Here is a 14,942-nt window from a genome sequence, read left to right as displayed (position 1 = left end):
TTGCAAACTTAGAGCATGAGACTTTGTGAGGGAGTGAAGCAACTGAGCTGGGGGTTGGGGGGGGGGTGGGTGAGGGCAGGGTCTGAGGATGTTTGAGCGGTACGTGTCTCCCTCTCCCACGATAGGGAGATTTTGCATTTTCTTCTTAATAATGTGCAATCTGGTCCATACCGGTCCTACAATTCAGACTTGACATGTTCTATATGTGGGTAAGTGCATAATGATTTTACAGATTGTGATCAAGTTAAAATTTTGTCATGAAGAAAACATAATTATACCAAAATATGCACGCCAAGAATTAATGTTCATGCCCATTTAAAGCATAACACCACATATACTTATGAACAAGATATACCAGATGCAGACAAGACCGATTCCCGAGGGAGCATAGAGACCAAGTGACAGGAGGTGTGTTTGGAGGGGAGGGGAAAGGGTGTCTGCCCCTGCACAGTAAAGGAGCTTTTGCAATTCTGTTGCACACCTGGGAAGAAAATTTGACTTGAAATGAAGTAGAATCTGAGTTATAGAGTCTCAAAAAATACTCCTTTTTTTCAAACACTGGTATCAAATAGAGCCATGTTTTATTATTATGGGGGGGGGGGGGGGGAGACACTTTTTTTCTTGACAAACCTTGGTAAGAGTAAAGTATGGTGATCATGAGGAACCTTGATAAGAGTGAAGTGTGGCAATCGACGAACCTTAGTTATAGTCAGGTGTGGCGATCGACGAGCATTGGAAAGAGTAAAGTGTGGCGATCGACGAGCCTTGGAAAGAGTATGGTGTGGCGATCGACAAACCTTGGAAAGATCAAGGTGTGGCAATCGACGAGCATTGGAAAGAGTAAAGTGTGGCGATCGACGAGCCTTGGAAAGAGTTAAGTGCGGCGATCGACGAACCTTGGTAAGAGTAAAGTGTGGCGGTCGACAAATCTTGGCAAGAGTAGAGTGTGGCAATCGACAAACCTTGGTCAAAGTAAAGTGCGGCGATCGACAAACCTTGGAAAGAGTTAAGTGTGGCGATCGACAAACCTTGGAAAGAGTTAAGTGTGGGGGTCGACAAATCTTGGCAAGAGTAGAGTGTGGCAATCGACGAACCTTGGTCAAAGTAAAGTGCGGCGATCGACAAACCTTGGAAAGAGTTATGTGTGGCGATCGACAAACCTTGGACAGATCGAGGTGTGGCAATCGACGAACCTTGGTCACAATAAAGTGTGGCGATCGACAAACCTTGGACAGATCAAGGTGTGGCAATCGACGAACCTTGGTCAAAGTAAAGTGCGGCGATCGACGAACCTTGGTAATAGTAGAGTGTGGCTATCGACGAACCTTGGTCACAATAAAGTGTGGCGATCGACAAACCTTGGACAGATCAAGGTGTGGCAATCGACGAACCTTGGTCAAAGTAAAGTGCGGCGATCGACAAACCTTGGAAAGAGTTAAGTGTGGCGATCGACAAACCTTGGACAGATCAAGGTGTGGCAATCGACGAACCTTGGTCAAAGTAAAGTGCGGCGATCGACGAACGTTGGTAAGAATAAAGTGTGGCAATCGACAAACCTGGTACAGATCAAAGTGTGGCAATCGACGAACCTTTGCTGGATACTTGCAAGAACATTGTTCTATAACGACAAAGGTAAGGACCATTATTTTCTGTAACCCAAGAAATTTGGTTCTATTTGAGTGAAAAAGTAATAATTTAGACCATCTAGAATTGCATGAAACGGTCCATTTTTTTAGACTTTTTTGGAAAGTCTACTTTTTTTTTGGAATGGGTTCATAACTTTTAACATTTCTCAGAATATTTCGTTTATTTGTTGTTACTTTGAGATATTTATACATATATATATATATATATATATATATTAAATCATTGATTCGAAGGTATCAGACATTTTAGTACTCGTTAACATAATGTCGTGGTGAACCGCCGCGTAAACGAGCAACGAGCAACGAGCAGTGTAATCCATAATGATATAATGTCGCTTTCTGAAAATTAGATTGATGAAGATATTACATGTAACATGCTTTATATCGAGGGTTTTGAGTTTAAAAGGAAAGATCGCAATCAGTTTGGAGGAGGCTATTTAAAAGAAATTTAAATTATGTAAAAGGAGACGTGATCTGGAAACTGATGATATGAAATTAATGTGGCTTTAAAAATTAAACCAACAAATAGTCTATTTGCTGTAAGGAATTATTTACAGAAAACCAGATAGTGGTTTTACCTTTTTTGACAACTTGGAAAGTGTTTCAGAACGTGTTCCCTCTTTTTCGGCCAGAATTATATTAGCGGTGAATTTTTAAATCTAACATGCTTACATCAAATCCCTTTTCGAAAAAATTAACTGAATTGTGAACCTCTTTAGGGTTTACTCAGCTTGCTCAGCAACCTATTCGCATTACTCCAAACAGCACCTCATTCATAGAATTAATATGTGTTTCCAACACAATTGGTCTATTGAAAGCTGGAGTTAAACCAGTTGGATTAAGCGACCATTCTTTAGTATACTTAAACACAAAATCACATCATTCAAGGTTAACGCCCCAAATCTCTTCTTTCAGAACGTTCAGGTCCTTGAACGAAAATTCCATTCCATCCATTGAATGAGATTCATTCAGTCTTCTCTATAGAAGACAATGTCGACCAAATAATGGGAACTATTTGCTTTGTTAATGCTTTAGCTTAACAAACACGCTCCGTACATTTCTGTGAGGAGAAAGATGAATGGTTCTCCCTGCATGGATTAATGATGAATACTCGACTTTAGCCCAAAATGAAGCTCGACCAACTTAAAGCTAAGATATCGGAATCCAATTGTCATCTTCCACAACCTGATTAATATAGCCAAACCATGAAGTTGCACTGGGAAAATACACTTGCTTACGAAACAAAGCGAACTATTTGAATAAATCATTGGAAATGTTTTATTATAGGACTAAGCTTACGAAAAACAGCAACGATTTTCGGAAAACTTGGAAGGTTTTGAATGATTTACTTCCAAGCAAAAAGTCTGAGGAAGAAACGCATATTGTTATTAACCAAGATGAGATATCTGATACAAATATTATAGTTAACAAATTCAATGAAATATTTAGTAGTGTCGGCAGCGATATAGCTTCTAGTTTAAACACAAATGATGATACGAATCTTTTGAAAACTTTGTCACACACAGCTTTTTCTTTTAAATTTGGAAACATCGAGTTTGTTCAGATAAAGTTAAGTACTATTGATTGTACAGAAGCGATTGGTTTGGATGATTTACATCCTCGAGTATTGCAACTGGGTGCTCCTTTCATATCACAGCCTTTACCCTACCTATTATTTGTTGTTGTTGTAACTTTTACCATTATTATACTTAGTCACTCGCCTACAGGGCTCCCTTGAAAAGCAGGCCTTGCGGCTCTGAAGGGACCACCCTATATTTTAAAGAAGACTGAATAAATAAATAATACCTATGACTTATCAGATGTATGAATGTTTATTATTTCATTATCATTTTACAGTTGCAATATACATGCATGCTTGTATGGAAAGGGGATCTGTACACTGCAGACGCCCCCCCCCCCTCCCCCTCCCCCTCCCCCTCCCCCCATCTAGAAAAACTGAGCTCGCAATGCCTTAGGTAGACGGATAAGATCTGAAGAGGATTAAATCGTTTTCTAAAGATGAAACATGCATACATTGTAGTTGCCATGACGACGGGTTCTTACAGCTTGCGTGGTGAATGTAAAAACAGGGGTCAAAGTCCTATATATGTTTTTGGTTGGCGAAAATCATCCAACGACGATGGAAAATGCCATAAAAAACCCAACAACAACAACAACATTATGTATTTGGTTGATTCAGGCTATGTTCTATTGCTCCTGAGGAATATAGCCCCAACAATGCCATGCTATTCTTCATGTTTCAATTAATACATGTAATTACAGGAATTGCCTTTATTATTGTAATAAAGACACATATTCGAATGGTTTGATAAATCATCTATAGGCTACACATTTGAGTGCGTGTTTAAATTCTTGAGGATTATGAGAGTTAACAAATTTAGTCTGTTGTATTTTAAAGGTACTATGTCCCATTTGCAGGCCAAAAAATGAAAAGGTTAAATTCCAACGGCATTTGAAAGATAATACTAATTTAGAACTTCCCTAAAAAAGGTGGGGCTTGAAAATGTCTTCAAGTGGAAAATAATGACTATTAGTTGTCAAATCGACTTAGGAGCTATGGAGCCAATAAGTAATAGTCTTGATTTTCAGACCATTGTACCGAATGGTCATTTTTTGCTGTGCAAAGATTCAATCAGTTTAATTTTGGCCATCACAAGAAGTGGGTTATTGATTTAGACAAATGCTCATGTACCCTTTACAGCTCATTTTATGTATGTTATTACCAAAGAAGGAAAAAAAGCCAGTCAGTCACTCAATAGTGTCTGACAGTGAAGTCTAGCAAGTAAACGGGTTTCCTTGCATAATTTGAATATGAGGACACTGCTAACATTTAAATTTCACAGATAGGACATACATGACATATTCATAATTCCTGCAAAGTTCTACAGTATTTGAGGTTGCCTGTAAAAGGGACATAGTACCTTTAAATCAAATTAAAAGTAATTCAGAAAGATATTTTTGTATAAGCAGTTTACTCCTTTATATCTCATTGTTTATGGACCTTGTGGCAGATAAGCCTTGTGCTAAACAAGTTATCCAATAAAGTCTACTACTACTACTACTACTGTTTTTTTTTATTTGGATACAGTATAAACAAGAACGAACGCTGCGTTCCAGTAAAAAAAGGATTTCAGAAACGCATTTTCAAAATAGAAACCTGTATAATACATGACTATAAACTACATATAAAACGATAACGATTAAAGAAAAGAAAATTCAATGTCTGTAAGGAAGTCATCGGATGATAAATGTCATGTAAAATGTTCTCCGCTTTGAGAAACTGACCAAAATTTAGAAAGATAACTGTCACATTTAAAAATATCATCTCGGTGCCCTGTTCACGAAATTTCTGTTATATTCGTAAAAGTATACATGTTTTGAACGTGGTGAAACATGATACGTTAATTAAAATCTCACGAAGTCCCATGTATGGACACGCACTGCCTTGAAACTATGAAGACTAATCAGGGTCCGACTTTCTTTTTAAAAAAAAGATCGACTTTTTGTTGACGAATATCCGTATGTGATATCCATCGCAATAATTAGGACTTCATTCAACGTTACCCTGTTTATGCCAGCCAGCCAAGTGCTTCTTTTGTTATAATCCCAGCGCATTTCCATTGATCTTCTCTTAAAGGAAACCGAACCCCAGGTAACAACTTTATTTATTCTGAGAGATTTATTATATTATTGCCCATAAATTTACAAGATTCCCCGCCAAAGTGTATGAGAGAGGTATAAAGCAAAAATAAAGTACAGTTTCTCAGCATGACATGGGCATCGCCATTTTCTTGATAATGTGACGTATTATGCGAAGTCGTTTATCAAGTAAATGTATTCAAATGTATGGATGCTTCTTTCCCAAACGTGTGTAGTGATGAAGCATTTCATTCACCTGCTATTATCCTTTGTACTATAAATGCCAGAACGCAAATTGCATAAATAATTTAGTGCTCTTCTGGGGTGAAGGTTTCTCATAAATGAAATAGATTTGTCAACTGCTATAGTGTAGTTTTTACAAATGAATTTTGTTACAATTGTGCCCCTATTATTTATTTTTCACCTAATATAATTTCTATCATCTCAGTTATTATTTGTTTTTATTGAAAAGCAAAGGTTTCGTTATTGATTCAAAAATTCTTTCCAACTAAAGCTTGGTGCATGGTACATGAACAACTTCAACAGGTACATCACATTTTTAAGAAAATGGCTGCGCCCATATCATGCTGAAAGGCATCACGTCATGTCAGGAATATCTTCATTTATATATATATATTGTACATTTTCGTAAGGGGTATTGTACATCAAAGGGCAGGAATACATCTCATTTTTCAGAATACCTACACTTATTCTTTGGTTTTAGGTTTCCTTTAAAGTGACTCAGTTACATATAGCCTCAGATTTTGCAACAAAATCCTGGATCTAGCTCATGCTGCAATCTAATTATAAACCTTTAGGTCAGTCAGGAATCCCATGACTGTTACAAGCCGACCGCCGATCTGATTATCAAGATATTCATGACTGGAAATCGAAATTTCATTTTTCGTTTTAGCCCTACATCCTATTGGGGAAAGTGATTATGGTAAAACCGGTCAATCAAAGGTTTTTACTTTTTTGAGGCAATTCATGATAATTTTGAAGCGCAATTTTTTAGGGCTTCAATATTACACCATATCACAGACAATAATAACACGTAGGGCCATGCATCTTAACATTGTTAAACGATGCCTCTGATTTCTGTGTCACTATATCTTGATAATTACGCTGGATCCTCCTGAATGTTTAGACGGTGTGATGGTTTATTGTATATCTTCTTAGCTGTATAAGTCATCTTGATTAGAAGCATTTGATGGGTTTTTATGCTACAGATATATAGAACCGTGGTTTGCATATTTCTTTTTAACGTCTTCATGCAATAATACCCTGATCGTGCTAAACGAAACGAGCCGAGATGAACTTCATAATTTATAACTTGATCAAAAACAGAAAATCAACCGGAGGCAATTTCGCAAAAAGGCTCTGGAACCAGTAACCTGGACGACGAGCGAATATAACGTTAGCACTTCGTTAAACCTTGTTCATCATCCTTTGCAACGTGTGAGCATTAAAATTGAGTAATCCGATCTTGATTTCAGTATTGAATGATGGGACATACAATAGGATATTGAAACCGTCCTTGAGTTGATTTTCCGAACGTCTTTGTGACGTTTCTAATTAAGAATATGAGCTACCCTAACAAAAGATTAGAAATAAATTAATAAATAAATAAATAAATAAATATATAAATAAATATTCTGAACCATTTACCGCCTTAGTACGCAAATGCAAATGCTATTAGTATGATTGTGGATAACAAAAAAGGAATCCATCCTCATCAGAAACAAATGATGCTATTATCGGCTCATAGATTATTGATAGGCATACAATCGTGCAGAACGATGAATAGGAATCAAATAATTAACTCCTCTCAGTTTCATTTCGTTGGAGTAGTTGAGAAGAAGACAACTTAGCTTTCAAAACCCAATGTCAATGTAGTTCTGTGAACATACGTAACAAATTGATGAAACACAATAATTATCACGCGACTCATTTTAAAAATATAATTTTCCCCTATATTTTCGATTGTTTGGTTACTCAACATTATTATTGTCTGTTTATCTGCTACCATTACCCTAAAGCAGTAATTTGACGATCTTGACCACTACTTTCTCTTAGTTTATTTTGGTATTGTATCGATTGAAATGTATTATTTTTTCATCTTTATTACCATCTTGTACATGTCATACCTGTCTGTTTGGCTCACTATTGTATATTTACTGTATTTGTAACTTTATTGCATTACTTGTAAACATGATCAGTTTTGGTCCTTGGACCTTTGAATCATGTATATTTATGTGTCTTTTTAAACCGAAACAAATGTTTAAAAATATATATATATTTATCACGCACTGCATCATCTTTCACAATAACAACATTTGACAACGCATGTACAAAACGTATTTTAGACAAAATATCATTACACATCAGCATAGCATGAACAATAAGATAATCGTGTATTTAGATGTGGTGATACAGACAGGCTACATCTGAAGCATAGCTTCATATTCTTGCAGCCCAGAAACATTGAGTTCATAATACACTATTGAAAGGGTTTAAAGGTAGTCTGTCCCCTTTTCAGGCTGAAAATATAAAAATGATGTCAATCCTATGGTAAACAAGAGATGATACCAACTAAAAATCCTCTTAAAAAGTCAGTCAGTCACTCAATATTGTCTGACAGTGAAGTCTAGAGAGTAGACGGTTTCCTGAGCCAATGCTTACATTTCACAGATAGTACATACGTGACATACTCATGATTCCTGCAAAGTTCTACTGACTTTGATGTTGGCTGCAAAAGGGATACACTACCTTTAATTACAAGGAACAAAGAGAGAGACAGAGACAGAGATAGAGAGAGACAGAAAGAGAAACAGAGAGACAGAGAGCGAGAGAGAGAGAGAGAGAGAGAGAGATAGACAGAGAAGGGAGGGGGTACTGGGGTAGTGGCGGATCCAGGGTGGGGGGGGGGGGGCGATGGGCCCGAGCCCGGGCCCCTTGAGAAAAAGTTCATGTAAAAACATGTGATTTTTACCTTTTTTTTTTGGGGGGGGGGTGCAAATTTTAAAATTTTCGAGGACCAAAAAAAAAATGTGCTCAGTTGGTCCCCCTCCCCTAAGAAATCCTGGATCCGCGCCTGGAGGGGGGTAATAACACAAAGGAATGGGTTGGTTATTCCCAGCTATCAATGAAACTGCTAACATATTATAAAACCTTAAAACCTGTTCAATGCAATATATGTATTTTTCATTAGAATCTAATTAAATATTTGATTTTCAATCTTATAATTGAGTATTATGATGGTAGTGAAATACATGGACAAGTGCGCTCATGGTTGCTGTTGTTGTTTTGGTTTATAGTCGTTTATCACTCAGGAGTGAATGTTTAGGTCTGGATACACCACTAGTCTTCTGGATTTGTTTTGATTTTGTTTCATTTTTTTTTTTTTTTTTTTTTTTGGATGGACCGGGGGGGGGGGGGGGGGGTAACGAACATATGTCGCACTTTAGCTGACGACTAATTGGCGATTGCGTTATATTTACCAACGGAAATCAAATCAAAACGCCTTCAGAATGTATTGTGCAAGTGGATCAATTACTGATGCGTACGCCCGGAGGATTAGCATGATTGATGTGTGTTATCCTCGCAGTCCTGTCGTTTGAAGGATAAAAACATTTCCCTTAAAGGCACACTGTCCTACTTGTAGCTACTTGCTCCCTCTATATAGAAAACTTCCCCTATCGTTGCCTGTTGGTCCCCCATGATCCTCTTTTTCTTATGTTAAATGAGAGCTGAGTTGATGAGATAACCACCTGTCCAGTGACCTTGCAGGGCAGTGTAATCCCTCCTGTAAACTACGGCAGATAAGCTTTAATCAACTGCGCAAACATTTTAGTTTAAAGATACTATGTCCCTTTTGCAGCCAACATCAAATTCTGTAGAACTTTGCAGGAATTATGAATATGTCATGTATGTCCTATCTGTGAAATTAAACATTAGCAGTGTCTTAGTATTGAAATTATGGAAGGAAACCCGTTTACCTTGTAAACTTCACCGTCGGACACTATTGAGTGACTGACTGACATCTTTTTTCTTTGATAATAACGTAAAAATGAGCTGTAACAGGTAGGCCTACTTGTACATGAGCATTTGCCTACATCAATAACCCACTACTTGTAGTGGCCAAAATTAAATTTGATTGAATCTTTGTGCTGCACAAAACGTACGACCATTCGGGAAAAGCGTCTGAAACTATTACTGTAGTGATTGCAATCACTTAAGTCGATTCTACAACTGATGGTCGTTATTTTCCCACTAAAAGCCATTTTCAAGCCCTTTCGTTTTGAGGGAAGTTCTAAATTAGTATTGTCTTTCAAATGCCGTAGGAATTTAACCTTTTCATTTTGTTTGGCCTGCAAATGGGACACAGCACCTTTAAAGGATGCCAAAGGATAATTCATCTGTATGTTGATAATATGGTTTAAAAAACAACAACACAATACTGTCGGGTATGGTAGTGTAACCCGTATACTGTATTTCGTGTTTGGAAATGTATCAGAACGGTTAGAGCATTATTTTTCAGATGGTGGTTTCAATGTGTAGATAATTAATCTGAATAATTTAGGAGAGCGACGTCGAGTGATGGGTCAATTATGTGATGGCAAATTGCAATAGTAAACATGTCATGAGTTTGGTGATGGCGGCAATAAATCGTAAAACCAGTATAATCAAACGAGACTTCAGGTGAATGTTTAGAGCTACATTATTTCACGATGTCTCTCTAACGGTTTTAGTAGAACAAAGTACATGCGAAATGATCAACGAAAGTTAGTAAATGAAGCCGAAGTCAGTACAACCACACGCAGTTATATTTTAGATGCAAAGAAGAAGAGAAAAAATCGAGAGTGCTTTATTGTAAACATGATTTCTAGAAAGTCATCATTTAATTTTAGTCTAATTACATTTTCGTTGGTCTAAACAGCGTATCTTGTACTCGAGCAATTCAGAATTATTTCAGCCTTTTTATAAAGAAATGGAACGCCACTCTCAGAGCTTAAATTATAAGCTTCAATATTGCCTGAACAAACACACTTTGTAGCATCTTTTTATACACTTTAAAATTTGTAATTGGAAATAAGTGCTCTGCACATGAAAAACATGTCGACAACAAGGAAAATCTTCATCACGGACGTTAAAGGGAAATCCAACCCAAATAGACAACTACTCTAAAAGAAGGCAGAATCATAAGAGAAGCCAATTGACGAAAGTTTCAATTAAATATAAGAAAGTTATGAAATTCCAAAGCTGTAATTCACTATACGTATGGGCACTATTGACTGCAGCTGTAATGTAAATGTGATGTAGTGCTGGACTACTTTTCCATCTTTTCCAACATATGAAACGATTTTTTTTTTAATTCTTCAAAAATTCATTGCTAAGGAGGGTCTGTTATTTTTAGAGGACCTATAATACTAATATGCTATCTATAATATATTTTGAGTAGTGCCCCAAGAGAGAAGGAACTTACGAGAAAAACAGAAATTAATGATATTTTTGTACACGGCAAATGGGAGAGTTATCCACGTCCTACGGGACAATCCACTGACCGAACAACCAACTTGAGATTCGCATAGACTTAGTGATCTCATATTTGAAACATTCATAACTTCCTTACTATTGGTTCGATTAATTCAAACTTTTGCCATTCTGTTTCTGTTATTTTTCTACTTTCATACAAATCAACTTATTACAAGGGTTGGATTGCCCTATAATAGATTTGATAAATTTAGGTCCACCAATTCAAAGTGTATTTCGCTATGAAACGAAGCTGTAATGTCAATGTCTGCCAATAACCATCAAGTCAATAAATAAACGAATATTTGCATTTTTTGGCAGTTAACATTTTCAACCTTGATTATGACTTAAAGAAAAGCTCAAATTAGTTGCTATGGGTTTTTAAAATGTTATATAATTTTATCGGCTACTAAATTAATGTTTAGGGAGAATCATAATATCATAGGGAAATGGCATAGGCAGTATTTTTTGTGAAGGATATTCGAAACGTTAACGCTAATTCAGGTAATACACTTTGGGGTTTCAGGCATACGGAAGATAGTTAATTGAGTCTCTTCACTTCAAACTTCTTATTCAATTTCTTATAATCTGTGCTGTTTGTTTTCCCCTTCTTTTATTCATTACAGACTGCACATGACATATCGGCCGGGAAATTCGTGAGATCTTAGGTAACGTGTGGTTGTTCCATCAACTGTGCTTGGGGAAGATGATAGCTGTCGAAGAACATGGCATTCTGGACTGAAGCGACCAATACTGAGATGTTTTCGACGGTACAAAGTAAGGAATGGACGGATCGGCCGTTTGAACCAGCGATGACCATTAATGCCTCAACTTTTGGGCAGGTGGAGACCGACGAGGATTCGGTCATGTCGAGCAGTATCGCGACAATGGCTTCATCGTGGAACGCTTCTTTGCCGGACAATGTCGAACTGTTTGAGTTCACTTTTGAGAACTGTCTTTTCATCGTCCTTGCATCCTTGATGTCACTAACCACGGTTCTTGCGAATGTGATCCTCATCATTCTTATGAGCGTAGATGCAAAATTACGTCGGTACAGCAACTATTACATCATCAGCCTTGCATGCGCCGACCTTGTTGTCGGGATTTTTGTTATTCCAATGTTCAGTCTCTACACCATCTTAGGAAGATGGCCTCTGGGGTCTATCGTCTGTGAACTCTGGATCATCATCGACTTCTCGTGCGTCTCAGCCTCTGTCTTTAGCATATGCATGATATCCGTAGACCGTTACTGGGCGGTCACGCAGCCTCTAAAGCATCTCAAAAGGCAACGCAGGAAGAGGTCGCTGTTGATCGTTTGTGCCATCTGGATCCTGGCAGGGTTATGCTGGATTCCTGGTGTGTTGGCACACAGATTTATCTTGGGTAGCTTCGCGGTAGATTCCGCTTGTCTGTATCTACCGGGTTTTACCTACACCCTGCTTTCAAATACCATCATTTTCTTTTGTCCGATGGTAGTGATGGTTTGTCTTTACGCCAAGATGCTGTATGCATTGAAGAGACATCTGCGTAGCTTGACTGAAGCAACGATGATGGAATCAGTAGATCCTACGTATGCAAGGACATTCTGCTGTTGCAGGGAAACCATCAATCCTGACTCCACGCTGGCCGTAGATCACACGCAATCGTCAATATCGACCATATCTTTCTCAATAGATTCATCCCCTACATTAGATGTCATCAACACCATAGGCAGACACATGGGAGCAACTCATTCTAACAGCACTAGCTCTGAGACACTGGGGACAAATGCGTTTGAATCGACGAGTCGCTATCCTGGCAACGGAAGCTCTACAAATAATCCTGCGCCACCATCCCGTGTGCTTCAGGAGACACATCTGACGCAAAAACCTTTAAAATTTACAAAAAATGCTTACAGTAACGGTCTGAGAGCTGAGCGGGTCCATCAACGTCATCTTGCGAACAATCGTCTCCATCAAAGAACAGCCCAAACTCTGGGTATCATCGTTGTCTCCTTCGTACTATGCTGGATTTTCTTCGTGATTCTCTTTCCCGTCAATTCATACTGCGATTGCGTCCCGTTGTGGCTCTACGACATGTCCTACTGGCTGGCCTACATGAACTCCACGCTAAATCCTTTCTTGTACGGATTCAACAAAGACTTTAGAAGAGCTTTTCGGAGATTAATTTGCCCTTCTAAGAAGTCTGAAAGTAATTCATTCTCCAATTAAGGTCACTGGACATCTGAAGATATGACTTATATGGATTTTGAAAGAAATTGCAATAAGAGTATGGAATTTCAAAGATGTACATTGTTTATTCTTGATGTCTTACATTACCATGCGACTGGTATGAGGTCTTAATCATTCTTGGTGCAGCTAAATGGATATTTCCTCTTACTTGAAGACTCACAACACCCCAAAATTATGTTTTTACTACTCAAACAAACAATGTGGAACCTTTATCAAGAAGAATTTATCTTTAATGTTTAAATGTTCACACTCTAAAAAGTCCATACGCAGAGAAGTCATAAAGTGTATTGTAGCCTTTATTTGTAACTTTGAGAGCGTACCTGAGTTGTTATATATAATCTTTTTAGGTGGAGGTCGATCTAATTCTATTTCTTTTTAATTTCAAATTAATTTTGGATCTTGACACACTATGAAAATATGATTTTAATTTTGTTTTTTCCGTTTCGTTGGCGATCAGCCATGCACAAAGAAGACGAAAGACCTCATGCTTGGCTGATCGTCAACGAAACGGGGTTAAGTCTTTTGTCAACTCTGTTTGTTGCTACGGCAGGCAACAAGTGAAACCGAATTCATGTAATCAAATTATGGGAATGCAAGCATTACTTTAAACAAACGGAACTTTGTTATGCCTATGCCTAGCTCATTTTTTCTGATTGAGATGTCATATGAAAGGGCAGAAAATGAACTTTATTATAAATGTGATTTTCTCTTTGAAATTCAGATACCGTCCGCCAAATTACTTTTTGGTATCCTCTCTTTAAATTGTTTTGAATCACTCATGCGTGAAATGTGCATCATATGAAAGAGGAGGATCTAAGCTTTACACATGTGTCATTTCTTAATTATAATTGTGATTAAGTATTGATAAAACATCGATAATTCTTATTTGGGACGTACTGTATATATAAAATATTATATAAAGTATAAATAAAATGGATGTAAGTGACTAATAAGTGACCATTTAGATATTGAATATTATGATAACTATAAAAAAAAAATCACAATAATATACAAGGTAATTTTCCATTTACCATACAGTATGATAACATTCCATTTACCCTAGAGTATGATAACATTCCATTTATCATTAATTAAATGTCTACAAAATGCTCAGTCCACCTCATATTATCAATGAAGAAAAAACATCTTCAGTTTACACATCTTCACTTAAAATAAAGAAATAGAGTATGACATATCTCCTGATTAGTGAATCCAAAATTTCGGTTAGTCGAAATGTTACAACTCGGTGATAATCAAGCTTTAAATTTGAAATCTCGAGTTTGTGGTAGACGATGTTAAAACCAGAGTTGGTAGAATACTATAGTTTAACAGCTGCTGGGCACCATTTTGTTGCTATAGCTCAAAACATTCGATAACAAATAACTCGGAAGTTGCGGGCTATATAATTCGATTTCAAGAATATAGTTTGTCATGTTTTGCAGCAATCCTTTCCATAACATAATACCTAATAAAATAAATAAATTATTTTTTAAACAAAATGAATTCAAACTGAAAGTATATTTAGATACACTCCCCTTACTTACATATTTAACTATAGATACATACTGATCATCGATCTAGTAATAATTGATTTATTCATAACATTTGAGATTCCTTCAATTCAGTATATTACCGAACATGTTTGTTTAGAAAAAAAAACACACACAGATAATAAATCAAATGAATCAAGTTTTCTTTTAAAGTGCAGCGGCTTTGACCTATGGCATTGACAACTCGAGATATTAATGCTGAACTGTTATTCAGATCATGTCTATCCTAATCTACAAATGAAATACAATCGCAAGTACTGATTATGCATTTTTAACATGTTTTCTGTGTTCATTTTATTTTTTCAAATAAAATGTACATTTAT

The 14,942-nt window shown here is 36.9% G+C and overlaps 1 protein-coding gene across 2 annotated transcripts in view; it reads left to right on the top strand.

The window, feature by feature from the left end:
* LOC583487 (probable G-protein coupled receptor No18) overlaps positions 1 to 14,942 on the top strand; it is a 30,750-nt gene extending 15,808 nt beyond the window's left edge. For both annotated transcript variants that reach the window (XM_783394.5, XM_030992408.1), the window contains exon 2: positions 11,465 to 14,942. In XM_783394.5, coding sequence (XP_788487.1) covers positions 11,564 to 13,048 — 1,485 coding nt within the window. In that variant the 5' untranslated portion in view covers positions 11,465 to 11,563 and the 3' untranslated portion in view covers positions 13,049 to 14,942. The remainder of the gene's footprint in view (positions 1 to 11,464) is intronic.

Source organism: Strongylocentrotus purpuratus, unplaced genomic scaffold, assembly GCF_000002235.5.
Source record: "Strongylocentrotus purpuratus isolate Spur 01 unplaced genomic scaffold, Spur_5.0 spur5_scaffold_2, whole genome shotgun sequence".
Lineage (NCBI taxonomy): Eukaryota > Metazoa > Echinodermata > Echinoidea > Camarodonta > Strongylocentrotidae > Strongylocentrotus > Strongylocentrotus purpuratus.
This window is presented reverse-complemented; position numbering and strand designations above follow the sequence as displayed.